Source organism: Penicillium samsonianum (assembly GCF_028829775.1).
Source record: "Penicillium samsonianum strain IBT 33392 chromosome Unknown utg000005l_segment0_segment0, whole genome shotgun sequence".
NCBI classification, from domain to species: Eukaryota; Fungi; Ascomycota; class Eurotiomycetes; order Eurotiales; family Aspergillaceae; genus Penicillium; species Penicillium samsonianum.
In genome coordinates this window covers 2,745,361-2,760,602 of record NW_026643263.1, presented here as the reverse complement: position 1 = coordinate 2,760,602, position 15,242 = coordinate 2,745,361, and the positions used below count along the sequence as shown (strand labels likewise).

The window sequence follows — 15,242 nt, the reverse complement described above, 5'->3', positions numbered from 1 at the left end:
CAAGAACTATCTTGAGGTCTGCGTGTAAACGAGCGGCGCTTGTATACGACCTGAGCAGCCAGGCGACCACACACACCCATCTCAACAAATTCCTGTTAAGATCTCATAAATCTATTGCTAGTCTCCTCGCTCACAATCCCCATAACAATGTAATCTACCAGCCGAACTCGACCAGCGTGTTCTCGTCGTCCACAAGCTTTCCAAATAGTTCTTTTGGCGAACCCTCTGTAGCAGCCCGCACAATAGGCCGAGCCCCCTCCTCTGCTGATTTGACGCCCTGGCCACCTCCGAAGTTGGTGCGACAGAAGCCTGGGGCAGCTAGAACAGCGAGAATGTTCTCCTTCTCGAGACTCACAGCATCAACAGCACTAATCATATTGATCGCAGACTTGCTGCTGCGGTAGACGGGCAGCTCCCACATCTTAGCATTGTACTCTGAAGTTGGCGAGTACGCGATGCCAATTTGACCAAGGCCGCTCGTCACGTTGACAATACGTCGGTCATGGTACTTCGAGGCGCGTAGGAGTGGTAGGAAAGTTGCTGTCATCACTGCCACGCCGAATACATTTGTTTCAAACACAGCTCGGTAGCTCTCGCGTAGAGTAGCGTTTGGGTCAGACGATCTGTTGATGCCGGCGTTGTTGATGAGAATATCCAGCGATCTGAAACGCTCTTTAATGAACTTGGCTGCGGCAGTGATGGATTCGTCTTGGTCAAGATCGATAACAATAGGCGTCAAAGAGCCATCAGTGCTAGAATCTTGCAGTTGCTTGACTGCGCCTTCGGCTTTTTCCTGGGAGCGGGCGGCAACAAGAAGATTAAATTGGCCAGTGCTAGCGAGGTGTTGTGCTGTCGCGAATCCCAGGCCCTGGTTTGCACCAGTGATCAGAATCAAGGGCTTAGTGACGGTGGCCATCGTGGGAATGTTTGTGTTTGAAGGGATGAAAAATGTTGTAATGAAACTGTCGATGTTGGTAGGAAGGCAATGGATGGCATCTCAATTAATACCTGATATCAGATATCACAAACAAAGAATTGGTCTTAACGGAGTTTAGGATGCATCCCACTTCGGACTTAATCGGATTTAGAATTTCCAAGTCACGATCTCTGCAAGTTAGTACCCGAAACCGTAGCAACCCCGATTACATACCCGAGTTGGGAGCTGGATTCCCGATTTCCCGAAACATTGCCTAGGTGGTTCGCTGTTGTGATTTTTCGATCCACCAATCTACCTTGTTGCGGCTAGGGTGAGGTCCATAAAGCCCGAAAGGGACAACATATCTCCACAATGAATAAATGCGGATTCCTTCCCTTCTAATTAAACTCCATAATTACTGATTTGCTAAACTCATAGATCATTGAATTGGCTTTTGTTTGAATCGAATCATGGCTGAAGTGAAAAGACCACCCACCAAGGCATGGGCAACTCTATCGCTATGGCTGCCCTCACGAGGGCCTGATATTGATTATTGGTGGAGACTGACAGGCCTGCATCTGTCTAACATGGTCGAGGCGGCTGGATACTCAATAGACCAGCAATATGTGGCACTTCTCTTCCATTATCATTGGATCGTACGCATCCCTGTTCCTTTTCTCCACTCTTCCCCTCCATGTTTCACTAGAAACGCAGCAACACTAACATAGTAACTAGCATAGGTTCCCTACATGGGCCCCGCACCTGGACCAGACGGCAATCTCAAATGGAAATCTTTGTTGGGAGTTGAGGGGTCTCCGATCGAATATTCTTGGAAATGGAATACTGCGGCAGGCAAGCCCGATGTGCGCTACACCACGGAGGCAATTGGCTCCTTCACAGGAACCCTTTTGGATCCTCTGAACCAGCAAGCCACACTTGAGATGTTGCACCGCGTAGGGGATTTTGTGCCAACTGTGGATCTTACCTGGACCAACCATTTCTTCGCCACCCTCTACGATCATGACCGCTCCAAATATGCCCAGGAAGCGGCGGCAGGTGCGCACTTCACCACTACGGTGGTAGTGGCCGCGGAGTGGCTCAAGAATGGCCTGAATCTCAAAACGTATTTTGTTCCCCGTCGTCTGGGTCAATCGGATGGGAAGTTGCCCATCGCTCTGTGGGAAGAATCACTCAAGCAGCTTGATCCGAACAGTGCATCTCGAGCCGCAATGCACGAATTCCTCAACAATGACCCGGAAGGAAAATTGCTGAGCCCCTTGTGAGCCTTTATCTTTGCATCTCAATAATAGATGCTCCATAATTTGGAATATCGCTGACGGAAATTCTAAGCATGCTGGCTGTTGATAATGTCGTCCCTGAAAAATCGAGGCTCAAGTTCTACTTCCAATCTCCACATACCAGCTTTGCCTCTGTGCGGCAGGTCATGACAATGGGAGGCCGCATCCCCGTCCCTGAAACGCAACTCCAGGAACTCCGCAGTCTCATCGCAGCTGTGACAGGCCTAGACTCGGACTTCCCCGAAAATTCTGAGGTCCCTTGCATATCAGAGTACAACCCGGCCGCCAAAGATAACTTCGCCGAGATTGATCTTTTGCTTTCCGGATATTTATACTATTTCGATATTGCTCCCGGGGCAACAGTGCCGGATATCAAATTTTATACTCCTGTTCGTCGCTATGGACCGGATGATGGTGCCCTTGCAAAGGGCATCGCTAACTGGATGACATCTCGCGGAAGGGGTGACTATAGCCAGAGATACCTGGACATGCTTGCAGATCTCACTCAGCATCGCAAATTAGAAGATGGAAAGGGTATGCAGACATACGTTAGTTGTCTGTTCAAGAAGGGCCACTTGGATGTTACGTCCTATATTGGACCGGAGGCATTTGATCCCGCCCGCTTTTTGAAGCCGGAAGTACACACTCCCACTCGGTCTACCCGAAGACGGAGCGATAGTCGGTGATTGGCAGAGTAGACGACGGGTCATTAGTTCTATGTTCATATGGTCATGATTGATTTCCTATCATTTCTCAACTACTCCTGAGTGCTGAAGGTTTTTCTTCGTCTTACTGTAGCACAATTATATAGGTCAGCTTCAATGACAACCATTTTCTTAACGTTCTTACTGTTCGATAAATCAGACACCTTCACTCCTACCGATACCAAAAGTTATGGCATCATAAAACATATAGCGGGCTTCCAGTCAGCCCTGGAGGGCATGGTTCCTCAGAGAGCTCGGTTCTATTAAGAGATCCAAAGACGACAAGAGACAAAAGGAACGAGAAAGGTCTCCATTCTCCTGACAACTCCTCAGTCAATAATCCTACAAGATGAGAAAAAGTCTCGGTTATTGGCGAAGATCCACAAATTCTCGGCAGACATTTTGCTGAGCGCCATAGAAAAGTATATTGAACACGTGCACTGGCAAACCTCACGACACATTATGGGTAACTTTGATGCACATATATCAATAATCATAAAGCCGAATATCCTACTGATTATGTGCTTCAGTGATGTATTATTCTCCCGCGGCCGTTTCGTCCAGATAGATGCCCCAAATGAAGTGTACAACAAACGCCTCCCCAATTTTCACGAGTACTTATTAAAGCTCACCCTAACTCTCTTATGACACGTTTTATATTCAGCAGGATGTATTCACACGCGCCAGCTCCGCCCGACTATTGCAAAGAGCAGGTCTTTCAACGCAATCGTCTCCCTGCACGATCCTAATGTGTGGTGCCGGTAGAGAAACGTGTGGTGTCTGTAGAGATTCTGTTGGATAAAAATGGGTCTTATATTACTAGATCACTCGACTTTTACAGCACCCACTTTCTGACTGATAGATGTAGATGCCTACTTGTTTGGGCATTCCGCTGCTTAAATAAGCCCACATTTGGTTAAATAGCCGTCTTACCAGCCCACCCCTACCCAGGGTGGGTCTGTCCCACTAAACAGAATTTACCACAAAACAGAAGAATTTAAAAATCACCATGTATTCAAAACCACCTACCTATATACTCCAGTAGTATCTATATACTAATTTGCACCCCCACTATCTCTTGCTGCTAATCTAGCTTCATGCTCATTTTTAGCGGCATCCCTAGCCAATTGAGCCCGTTGTTCTACTTCTAATTCCTTGGCATGTTTTGCCTGCTGACGCTGAAGCTTCTTATCTTCGGTGTCCTGCCTCCTTTTTATTAGACGATTGGCTATAGTAGGTGAGAGAGCTATTAGGCCTATATTAAGTATTGATCGTCTGTTTTTTAGAGTATTTGCCACTAATTTGTAGGACTAAGACTTCTTTAAAGATACCTTATAGATCTTAAGCCGCTAGCATAGAAGCAAATTTGTATCTATACTTCGACGAATATGCCTTTATATACGCTTAGATAGCTTAGTAAACTCTATAAGATCACCAAAAAGCTTATTATTAAGCCTTTTAACCTATATAATAGTATCTAGAGGATAATTCGTTACTAAGCTACCTAGCTTAGGGGGTAGTAATAGACCTGGCAGTGACCCTCCGGGTGGTCTATAATCTTAGACCCTCCACCTGACCCTCTGAGGGTTAGGGTCGCTCGTGAGCGACCCTGACCCTAACCCTAACCCTCTAAGAGTCGCTCACGGGTGACCCTCTACGACCTATAGCGACCCTCGGATGTATAAATTTCTAGCGCTAAGCCTAATTAAGGTGGATAAAACTACTTACTTCTCTTAATAAAATACTATTATTTATATATATTTTGTCTACTAGACTATAAATACCGACTTACGACTATTAAAGTTATTAAATATTCTAGAATTATTTAATAATATTATATTTTAATAATAGTTCTCTTAGTTCTATACTTTTTTTATACTATACGACTATAGGGAAGAGGTACTAAGTGAGGTAGAAGTAATTAGTCTATATTATAGTAGAAATATATATTATAGATATATAAATCCGTATAGTATTCCTTATAAGAAATATATTTTATTTTAAAATATCTTTAATTTAGATATAAGGTAGATTTTTTTTATATTAGGAAGACGAGAGAATTCTATTTAAACTATTCACACTTTTAATATAGAGATATATATATTAAATACTAAATAAACTTAGTTTAAAGACTATAAGTACTCTATTTAATATGATAATATAAAAAACTCTACCTATTATAGGTTAAAAAGGGTTATTAAGGGTTATAATAAGGTTTATTAAGGGTCTATAAGGGTTATTATGTTACTGACATGCTAGTCACCAATCAGTTGTGGGGACCGCAACTACTGATGGGCCACCGAGAGCCAACCGAACGATCTGTCATCAGATCACGTGCACCATCCTATACTCTGAGATACCCGGGTGTTCAGGGAAAAGAGAAACCGTGATCATGCTTAGTGAGCAAGAGCACGATCAGCCCTCAGTAGGACCCACTTCTAGAGGATATCCGGTACATATGTACCTATATGAACCAGCAAACCTCTGCCACCAACGGAAGCCGTCACGTGATCATGTAAGTAGTAGAACAGTCAACGGTAGACTGGTAGAATCTGCCAAGGCAATTCTACTTATCTACGATCTACCATTCTATATAGGAAGAACTTAGGGATATATAAGGACACTCATTCATATATCTAGTTTAGTTCTTCGTCTTCAATCATACATTGTTACTTGTGTATACCTTTGGAACTTCAGTGACTCTTTACTTGATTATAACTTGACAACACCTACGAGTAGACCAATACTTCGGTATAGATCTCCTCGGCGCTCTACCTGGCATCGTTCCTCGATACCTCAATAGGACCCATCCTACAGTAAGGCCTGTTAGGCAACAGTACGGTTGAGAGAACAGATAGTTGACGTTGGAAACCTGAGAAGCATAAGGCAAGTATAACCAAATCCTTCTAACCTAACTGTGACCAGTTAGCAGTGCGTAACATATTATAAGTGACCTTTAGGTTAGTTAAGGTTTATTATAGGTAACCCTTATAAATTAACTAATAGTAATAGTTTATTTAATAAGTTAATAGATTAACTTAGTAAATAGTAAATTTTAGTCCTTTATACTTTAATTATAGAAAATATTTTATTATAAGTCCTTTACTCTTTACTATATTTATATTTATATATCTATATTAAATATATCCTAATTTTCTAACACTTATACTTCCTTAAACTATAAGGGGGCACTATTAGACGCTCTTTAATATCTTCTCCCTAACGATATACTATTTATAACCTCTTATATATTAGGAAGTTAATAAATCTTAATATTAGCACACGATAGTTATTAGTTCGCTCCTCTAAGCTCTCTATAATATATACCTTTACCTCCTTACCTTATAACACTTAATCCTAACCGGATTAATTCCTTCGCCCTATACTATAATATAATAAGTAAGGAATTTATTAAATAGTAGCTTTAAACAGATTTTAGGAAGTTTAAGCGTATAAACTAGGATATACGCTATTAAATAGAATATTAGAACGATTTTAACTAAGTTATAAATATTAAAGATAGGAAGCTAGATATAATATATAAGCGATATCGGAAGGTTCTTAATTATCTAGTAGCTACTTATATAGGTACCTTATCTATAAATAAGTTGTAAGCAATTTAGCAGAGAATATATTATAGCCTAATAGTAGGTTATAATATTTTATAGGGAAGTAGTATTAGATAAGCTATATATATTATATAACGTATTTCACAAGCGAGTTGTTACGCACTGCTAACTGGTCACAGTTAGGTTAGAAGGTTTCCAGGTTATACTTGCCTTATGCTTCTCAGGTTTCCAACGTCAACGATCTGTACTCTCAACCGTACTGTTGCCTAATAGGCCTTACTGCAGGATGGGTCCTATTGAGATATCGAGGAACGATGCCAGGTAGAGCGCCGAGTAGATCTATACCGGAGTATTGGTCTGCTTGTGAGTGTTGTCAAGTTATAATCAAGTTAAAGAGTCACTGAAGTTTCTAAAGGTATACACAAGTAACAATGTATGATTGAAGACGAAGAACTAAACTAAGTATATAAATGAGTGTCCTTATATATCCTTCGTTTCCTACTCCCTAGGTGACTCTGTGGAGTCACTACTGGGAGTCGCCGTATACTTCTACGTATACTTCCTAGGGTCACCGTGGGGGTCACGCTTAGTCAGACGTATCCTATAGTTAACTCTTTCCTATGAAATACCGGGATTATGCTTAGTTAAGTATGCCCTACGGTCGTTCTTACGACTAGTCTTATCCTAGGATAAGCCTTATCCTACGATATACCTTAGTCACGTGTCCCGCTCACTAGGTCCCTAGGGATCCTATAATAGTTACTATCGTGTGGTAGCTTATATTATAGGATGCGTGGTTCCTTACGGTATAGCTCGTAATGGTTTCGCTGATATTATATATTATTCTATATTATAAGGGTATAACGGAAAGACTATATATTTCCGTGGTATATCACGTGACTATCGGTTGGTTGGCTCTTAGTGGCCTATCTATATACCCGGTGGGGCACCACTAATTGGTGACGGGTAGGTCCGTAATATTATCTCCCCCTCTCCTAGGGTTTTATCCTCGAAACTTATAAAGTCGTGGTTCCCCCTTAGGTAGGTGATGTCTATTTTTCTTTTTTATATTTTTCTCGCTCTGGTTATATGCCCTCTATATTATACCTATTAATAGCGTGTCTCGAAAATAAAATAGACTCGCTTAATATCGTTCCATTCTAACGAACGGCTTAGTTTCTAAACAACCTTATAAACACTATTTCCGCCATAATATTCCTTATATATCTGACCCAAAGTTCCGTAACTATACCGAGTGCACTCGTCGGGGTCGGAAATATACGAAGAAGTTCTATAGCGAAGTCGAGTGGTAGAAAGTCCTTCGTGAGTAATAGAAGATTGATAAGGAGTTAGCTCTCACGGAGCAATAGCAAATGGATATAATGATAAAAATAATTCGTTTACGTAAATAGCGCTAATTCTTACGGTCTCGGAATAATCGGATGTTAAGTCACGATTCTAAATTGATAGAGTAGTTAGATACTAAAGATCCCCCGTCTACTAAGGATATCGCTAAGCTAGATCGTCTCGCCGAAGAGCATGATACTTAGATTCTTACCGCCACGTTAGAGAATCCTATTCTAACCTAGATGTTTGGTCCCCTATCCCCTTCCGTCTTAGAGGGGATAGACTTATCCTTCCTAGCCTACGATTCTTCCGGTGGAACTATTAAACTAGCTAGGGGCAGCCCCTTAGGTTCTCGATAGGTTCCTATATGTTTTTAGAGGTATCGTACCCCTTCTATCTCACTAAGTAGTGAGGTTTTCCGCTTATTCGTTTTATTTCTAGAATTTCCTTAACCTTATATTCGTTTTTAGTTTCTTCTTCGATTTCCACATTTATCACGAGTTTAGCGTTATTTAGTGCGGGTTCGAGTAACGAGATATAAAACACTAGATAGAGTTTTTATATACTTTCTAGTAGCCTCAAGCGATAATTGACTAGTCCCAATTTTTCTTTAATTTCGAATGGTCCTAATCGTAGGTGGTCCAATTTGTTGCTAGGTCGCTTAGTTTTGATATTACGGCGTAAAAGATAAACCTTTTCCCCCCTCTTTAGGTTAGGTCCCTCCTAGTGTTATTAGTCGTAGTACTTCTTTATATATAGATTGACGAAGTCAATGTCTCTAGATAGTTATAGATATAACTATTTTAGCCCGCTAGCCTTTAGTCTTACTAATTCCGCCACGGCTATCTTACTAATTAGTTCTCTAAATATCATAGGGTTATACCTATAGTTTATAAAGAATAGTGATTCTCGTGTTATAGAGTGTACTATATTATTATATACTAGTTATACTATTAGTAATAGTCCTACCTAGTCGTCTTACTAGTAGTTTATATAGTGTATCATATTTAAAAGTTAATACTTCTACTATTATAATCCTATTAATATAACATGTAAGTGATTTAAACTATACAGTGCATTTTAGTTTAAAAATGCAACATTACAAATAATGATTTAATAATATAACCATACAATATAAAATATAATATGAACATACAATGCATTATACAACATTACAATATAACCATACAATACATTTATTAAAATGCAACATTACAAATAATGATTTAATAAATATAAACCATATATGAATTTATTAAAATGCAACATTACATATGATTTAATAATATAACTATACAATGCATTTTAAATCTATCATTATAACGATAACACATTTAATTAGATCTATCTAGATCTATTTTCAAAAGAGATAAATAAGACTATAACCACCAAGATAATAATCTTTTTACAACACGGTTAATATCTTCTTTATATTAAATATACTTCAATTAACTAAATACAACTTTTTATCTCTTTACTTTCTTACCTTTCATCTTTAGTTTTTCTTTCCTACCATCTAACCCCTATAACCTCCTAGAGGTTATGAGCCCGGCTCATTTTTTATACTAGTATTACTTTATTAATCTAGTAACTTCCTATATTCTTTTTTACCCCTACTTATCTTTTTAACTTTTATATATAGAAAGATCCTTTTTTCTTTCTATATAAACCTTTCTCTATAACAATTGATCCTTTTCGAACCGCCGAATTACGACTATCTATATACTTTAATAGCAAGGTATATAGTATCATAGCCTCTCTTGAAAAAGTCCAAATTCCAAAGTTACGTGGCTCAGAAAACTACTCTATCTAGTGTATCAGAGTAAAAGCCATTTTAACTAAGGAAGATCTAGTAGGAGCTATTCGTCAAGTATCTACTACAGGTAATAAAAATGATAGAGCCCTCTCTATTATTCAATTACTCTGTGATAACGGCCCGCTACTATATATCAAAGATATATTAGATACAAAAGAAGTATAGGATAAACTCCAAGATATTTATAATCCTAAGGGATTTACTACTAAGCTTTTAACCTTTAAAGAATTCTTTAATACCACCTTAGATGATTTTCATACCATAGAAGAATATCTTAATAAGGTTAAAATCTTAGTAGATAACCTTACAAGCAAGGAAATTATACTACTAAAGCAATTGGTAATTACATAGGTTTTAAATAGTCTTAGTGAGGAATATAAAACATTGATACAATCAATTGTTCAATCCTTACGAAAAGATCCAAATTCATATACTATAGAAATGCTTTTTTCAAGCCTAATTGATAAATCAAGAGGCATTGAACAAGTGAATAATAAGCTTATATTTACACAAAAAACTAAAGCTAAGAATTTATAGAAGAAAAAACCTTATAATAGCCCCTATTATAAGCATTACAAGTTGACTATATATACAACTAGCAACTACTAGTTTCTATTTCCAGATAAAGCCCTATAAAGCTGGCAACCCCACCGTCAAAACAATAATATAACCAATACTATAAAAAACTATAAGATTAAAAAACCTAAGTTTTAAAGGGCAAAAAACCCTAAAAAACCCGAAAATGCCCTTATTTCTATAGTTAATTCAACTAAATCAACTAACACTATAGAAATTGAGGAAGATGAAACGATGCCAGATTTTTCAACTATATCTAATGATGATTTTGACGTTACTAAAAATGAGGTATATAGCCCATTAATTTATAATAATAAATTAAAAACTAAATATAAACCAGATTGTTTAAAAGGGGACACAGCCTATAAGCAAGGTTTAATGTTTAATTTCGTTATTAATACTACTACTACAATTCATACAATTTGTAATTTAAGCTATTTCTACTAATATGAAACTACAAATATAAAGGTTAAATGGGGACAAGCTAATACCTTAAATGTAAAATATAAAGGAAATATAATAATGAAAACAAATATAGGACTTCAATATTTATTAGAAGAAGTATACTATATTCCAGAATTAGGAATAAATTTACTAAGTATAAATAAATTAAACAATATAAAAGCAATATTTACAAAAGAAAAAGCTATGTTATATAAAGAAGATAAATTAATATCTATTAGAAAAAAGATACAAAATCTATATATAACTAAAAATATATCCTATAAACTAAAACTAAATAGATAAATCTTAATAACTAATAGAATTGAGAACTCTCTTATAAAACAATGGCATAAAAGACTAGGACATATTTCTTTTAAATCTTTATAGGCATTTATAAAGTTCTTAAATATCTCTATAATAAAAGCAAGTTATTTAGAACAAGTTAATAAATGTAAAATATGCCTACTATCTAAAAATAATAGATATATAAATAAAGAAAGTAATAATCCAATTAAATATGATTTAATTGAAAGAATACATAGTGATCTAGGTGGCCCACTACCCACCACATATGATAAAAAGAAATACTATATAACATTTTTAGATAAAAAGTCTAGATTTATATAGGTATTCCTACTACAGACGAAAAATGAAGCATATGATGCTTTTAAAAAATTAAAGGCTCAGATTAAAAATAATAAAAATGGACGTATAAAAGAGTTCTTTACAGATAACGGAAAAGAATACGTTAATAAGAAGTTTAAAATAGCTTTAATAAAATATAGTATAATGCACAAATTAACGCCTACGTATATAAAAGAACCAAATAGTTTAATTGAAAGAATTAATCTAACCCTTTTAAATAAAGTAAGAGCTATATTAATTCAATCTAGAGCACCCACCTATCTATAGGGTGAAGCATTAAAAGCATCCGTATATTTATATAATAGAACACCATATAAATCACTAAATTATAAAACTCCATATAAACTATATAATAGTGTAAAACCATATATTAAAAATATAAGAGTATAGGGATCAACAACATACTACCATACAAATAAATATAAAACAAAGCTAGAACCGAGAAAAGATGAAGCTATCTTAATAGGTTTTAACGATACAAATCACTATAAAATATAGGATTTCAATAAAAATAAAGCAATTTAGACTAGAGATTCATCTATATACGAAAATAAATTTATAGCTAAAGAATTAAAACATAATGAACCTAATAATATACATGATCTTATATTATATAAAGATTATAACGAAATAGCTAGTGATCCAAATCATAAAATAGAAGTTCAAATTCCATATAAAGAAAATACGATTTTATATACTATAAAAGATACTAAATTAGAAAATTTAATTCAAAGTATTGATAATACTACTGGTTTTCTCCTAACTACTTCAACTCTATTAGAACCTAATACTTTTAAAGAAGCAATGGAGAGCCCTAAAAATAAGGAATGGTATAAGGCCTACTTAGAAGAGGTTAAAGAATTGGAAATTTAAGAAACATATAATAAAATTAATATACCACAAGATATAATACCTATTAAAGGAAGATAGGTTTTTAAGAAAAAACCAATTTCTGACCCTTTAAATATAAAAGATTCATATATTACAGATAGAAATAAGACTTATCGCTATAAGGCTAGATAGGTTATACAAGGCTTCCACCAAAGAATAGGTGTTGACTTTTTAGAGACCTTTTCTACAACATATAGAACGGAGATATGGCATATACTATTAATTATAGCAATAAATAAAGGATAGGTTATATTACAATACGATGTTAAAAATGCATTCGTACATACTAATATAGATGCTAATATTTATACTATACTACCAATAGGTATTTATAATGATAAATCGCAATATTGCCATTTAAAGAAGGCTATTTATAGTTTAAAACAAAGTCCAAGACTCTAGTATAAATATCTATCAAATACACTATTAAAATTTAATTTCAAAGTATTACCTTACGATGAAGGCGTATATATAAATAATGACACTAAATGTATTTTAATATATCATATAGATAACATATTAGCTATACATAAAGATCCTATATATATACGTAACTTAATAACATAACTACGAGAATATATTAAAATTGAAGAAATAGGGCCTATATCTACATTCTTAGGAAATGAGATACAAATAAAAAATAAAACCCTACATATTACACAAACTAAATATATAGAGAAACTACTAACTAAATTTAATATATATAATAATAACCAAATTAAACCGGTTAAAATTCTAGGAGAGCCAGGTATAAAATTATATAAAAATATAAACCAAGCTAATACGAAGGATATAACTAAATATCAAAAGCAAGTGGGATCCTTACTATATCTAGTACTAAAAACTAGACCAGATATGACATTTACAACTATCTATTACTCTAGATTTATAAGTAATCTAAATAAGGATCACTTTAATACTCTATTAAAAATATGGAAATATTTACTATATACAGATAAGCTCGGTTTAAATTATAACTGCTCCGGTAGTGATTTAATACTAAAAGGATATTGTGACGCTAACTAGGCAAATGATTTAAATGATAGAAAATCCACCTTAGGATATCTATTTAGCTTATCATATAATATTAGAATTAATAATCCTATATCATAGAATTCACAATTACAAAAATCGGCTGCTATTAGCACTTGCGAAGCTAAATATATATCACTTAGGGAAGCTACGAAAGAAGCTATCTATCTAAGTAGTATTTTTAATTATATAAATACAAACCTACAACTAAAATACACCCATTCAATTCCTAAAATATTGCTAGATAGCCTTTCTATAAAAAGATTAGCTGAAAACCCTAAATTCCACAAACGGACAAAACATATTAATCTAAATTTCCATTTTACAAGACAAGCTATATTAAATAAAAAGATAGCATTAATATATATCCCTACTAAATATCAATTGGCTGATTTTCTTACTAAAAATATGCCTTTAAATCTACATAAGAGCTTTATAAAACTAGCAAGATTAACAAACTAAAAATATATATAAAAACCTAATCTATATAATAAATAATTATTTATTATATACATTAAGGGGGGATATCATATTTAAAAGTTAATACTTCTACTATTATAATCCTATTAATATAACATATAAGTGATTTAAACTATACAGTGCATTTTAGTTTAAAAATGCAACATTACAAATAATGATTTAATAATATAACCATACAATGTAAAATATAATATGAACATACAATGCATTATACAACATTACAATATAACCATACAATGCATTTATTAAAATGCAACATTACAAATAATGATTTAATAAATATAAACCATATATGAATTTATTAAAATACAACATTACATATGATTTAATAATATAACTATACAATGCATTTTAAATCTATCATTATGACGATAACACATTTAATTAGATCTATCTAGATCTATTTTCAAAAGAGATAAATAAGACTATAACCACCGAGATAATAATCTTTTTACAACACGGTTAATATCTTCTTTATATTGAATATACTTCAATTAACTAAATACAACTTTTTATCTCTTTACTTTCTTACCTTTCATCTTTAGTTTTTCTTTCCTACCATCTAACCCCTATAACCTCCTAGATAGTGCTATAGGTACTATTTCAACGTCTAGTTCACTCTTTCTATTTATCCGTTAGTCTATAGATGGTATATAGTAGAGAGTCTAAGCTTAATACCTATTTAATCCGTAAATAATTACTATATCTTTAATATAAATAGCTTATCTCTATCTAATATAATCTTACTCGGCATTCTATAGTTTACGACTATATATCGTAGTACGATATTCGCCATTTAATCGGCGTTAATAGTTTCTATAGTTAGGATTATATAGGCGTACTTCGTGAGCCTATCGACTATAACTATAATTATATCGTGTCCTTCTAAGATTAGTAGCTTTATAATGAAGTCTATAGTGATTTATTCCTAAGGGTAGGATAGTGTCTTAGATAGCTATAGTTCCCTATAAGGTGCGTGTCGTACTAGCTTATTTCTTTAGCACGTATCGTATCCTCTAATATAGAATCGGACCTTTCGATATTGTAACGGATAAAAGATCCTTACAACTGGAATACCCAGAGCGGGCCATATCAATGATCTATCAATAGATCGACATCGATTCGATGTCGATCCGAGAGGGGTTCGTCAGGTGATATCAATGTCAGCACTATCATGTTGGTTTCCCTATAGTCAAGGACCCCTAAAGGATCCTTTGCATTCTGGCAAGAATTAGTCTTGGCACACTCTACAATACATTGTGTTCCCCTCTCAGTCATAGTATCTTACCCGGTTGACAGGCCTTACACCTGAAAACAGTATACCTTTACAGATATATATTCGGAAAATAATAGTTTCGCGAAATCTATTCGATAGTCTTTTCTACCCCTATATATCTATATATAATATCGTCGTGATATCTTTTAATCACTTCGTTTTTAAGATTTATTAGGATATATATCAATCCGTGTATATAGAATAATCCGTTATCGTCTAGGGCGAGTTTATCGCCTATCCTAGTGAGA

General features: G+C 34.9%; 2 protein-coding genes across 2 annotated transcripts; one reads left to right on the top strand and one right to left on the bottom strand.

Moving 5' to 3' along the window:
* Nucleotides 1–154: 154 nt before the first annotated feature.
* On the bottom strand, nt 155–916 carry N7471_009936 (uncharacterized protein; the record flags this gene model as incomplete). The annotated part of the gene is made up of 1 exon (XM_057282655.1): nt 155–916. One exon carries the CDS (start codon nt 914–916, stop codon nt 155–157), a length of 762 nt encoding a protein of 253 aa, XP_057133538.1.
* Nucleotides 917–1,386: 470 nt separating this feature from the next.
* nscD (prenyltransferase nscD) lies at nt 1,387–2,900 on the top strand (the record flags this gene model as incomplete). Its single annotated transcript, XM_057282654.1, has 3 exons — nt 1,387–1,572; nt 1,657–2,195; nt 2,267–2,900. The coding sequence occupies 3 exons, from the start codon at nt 1,387–1,389 to the stop codon at nt 2,898–2,900; spliced, it is 1,359 nt and encodes a 452-aa protein (XP_057133537.1).
* Between the last annotated feature and the right edge of the window lie 12,342 nt (nt 2,901–15,242).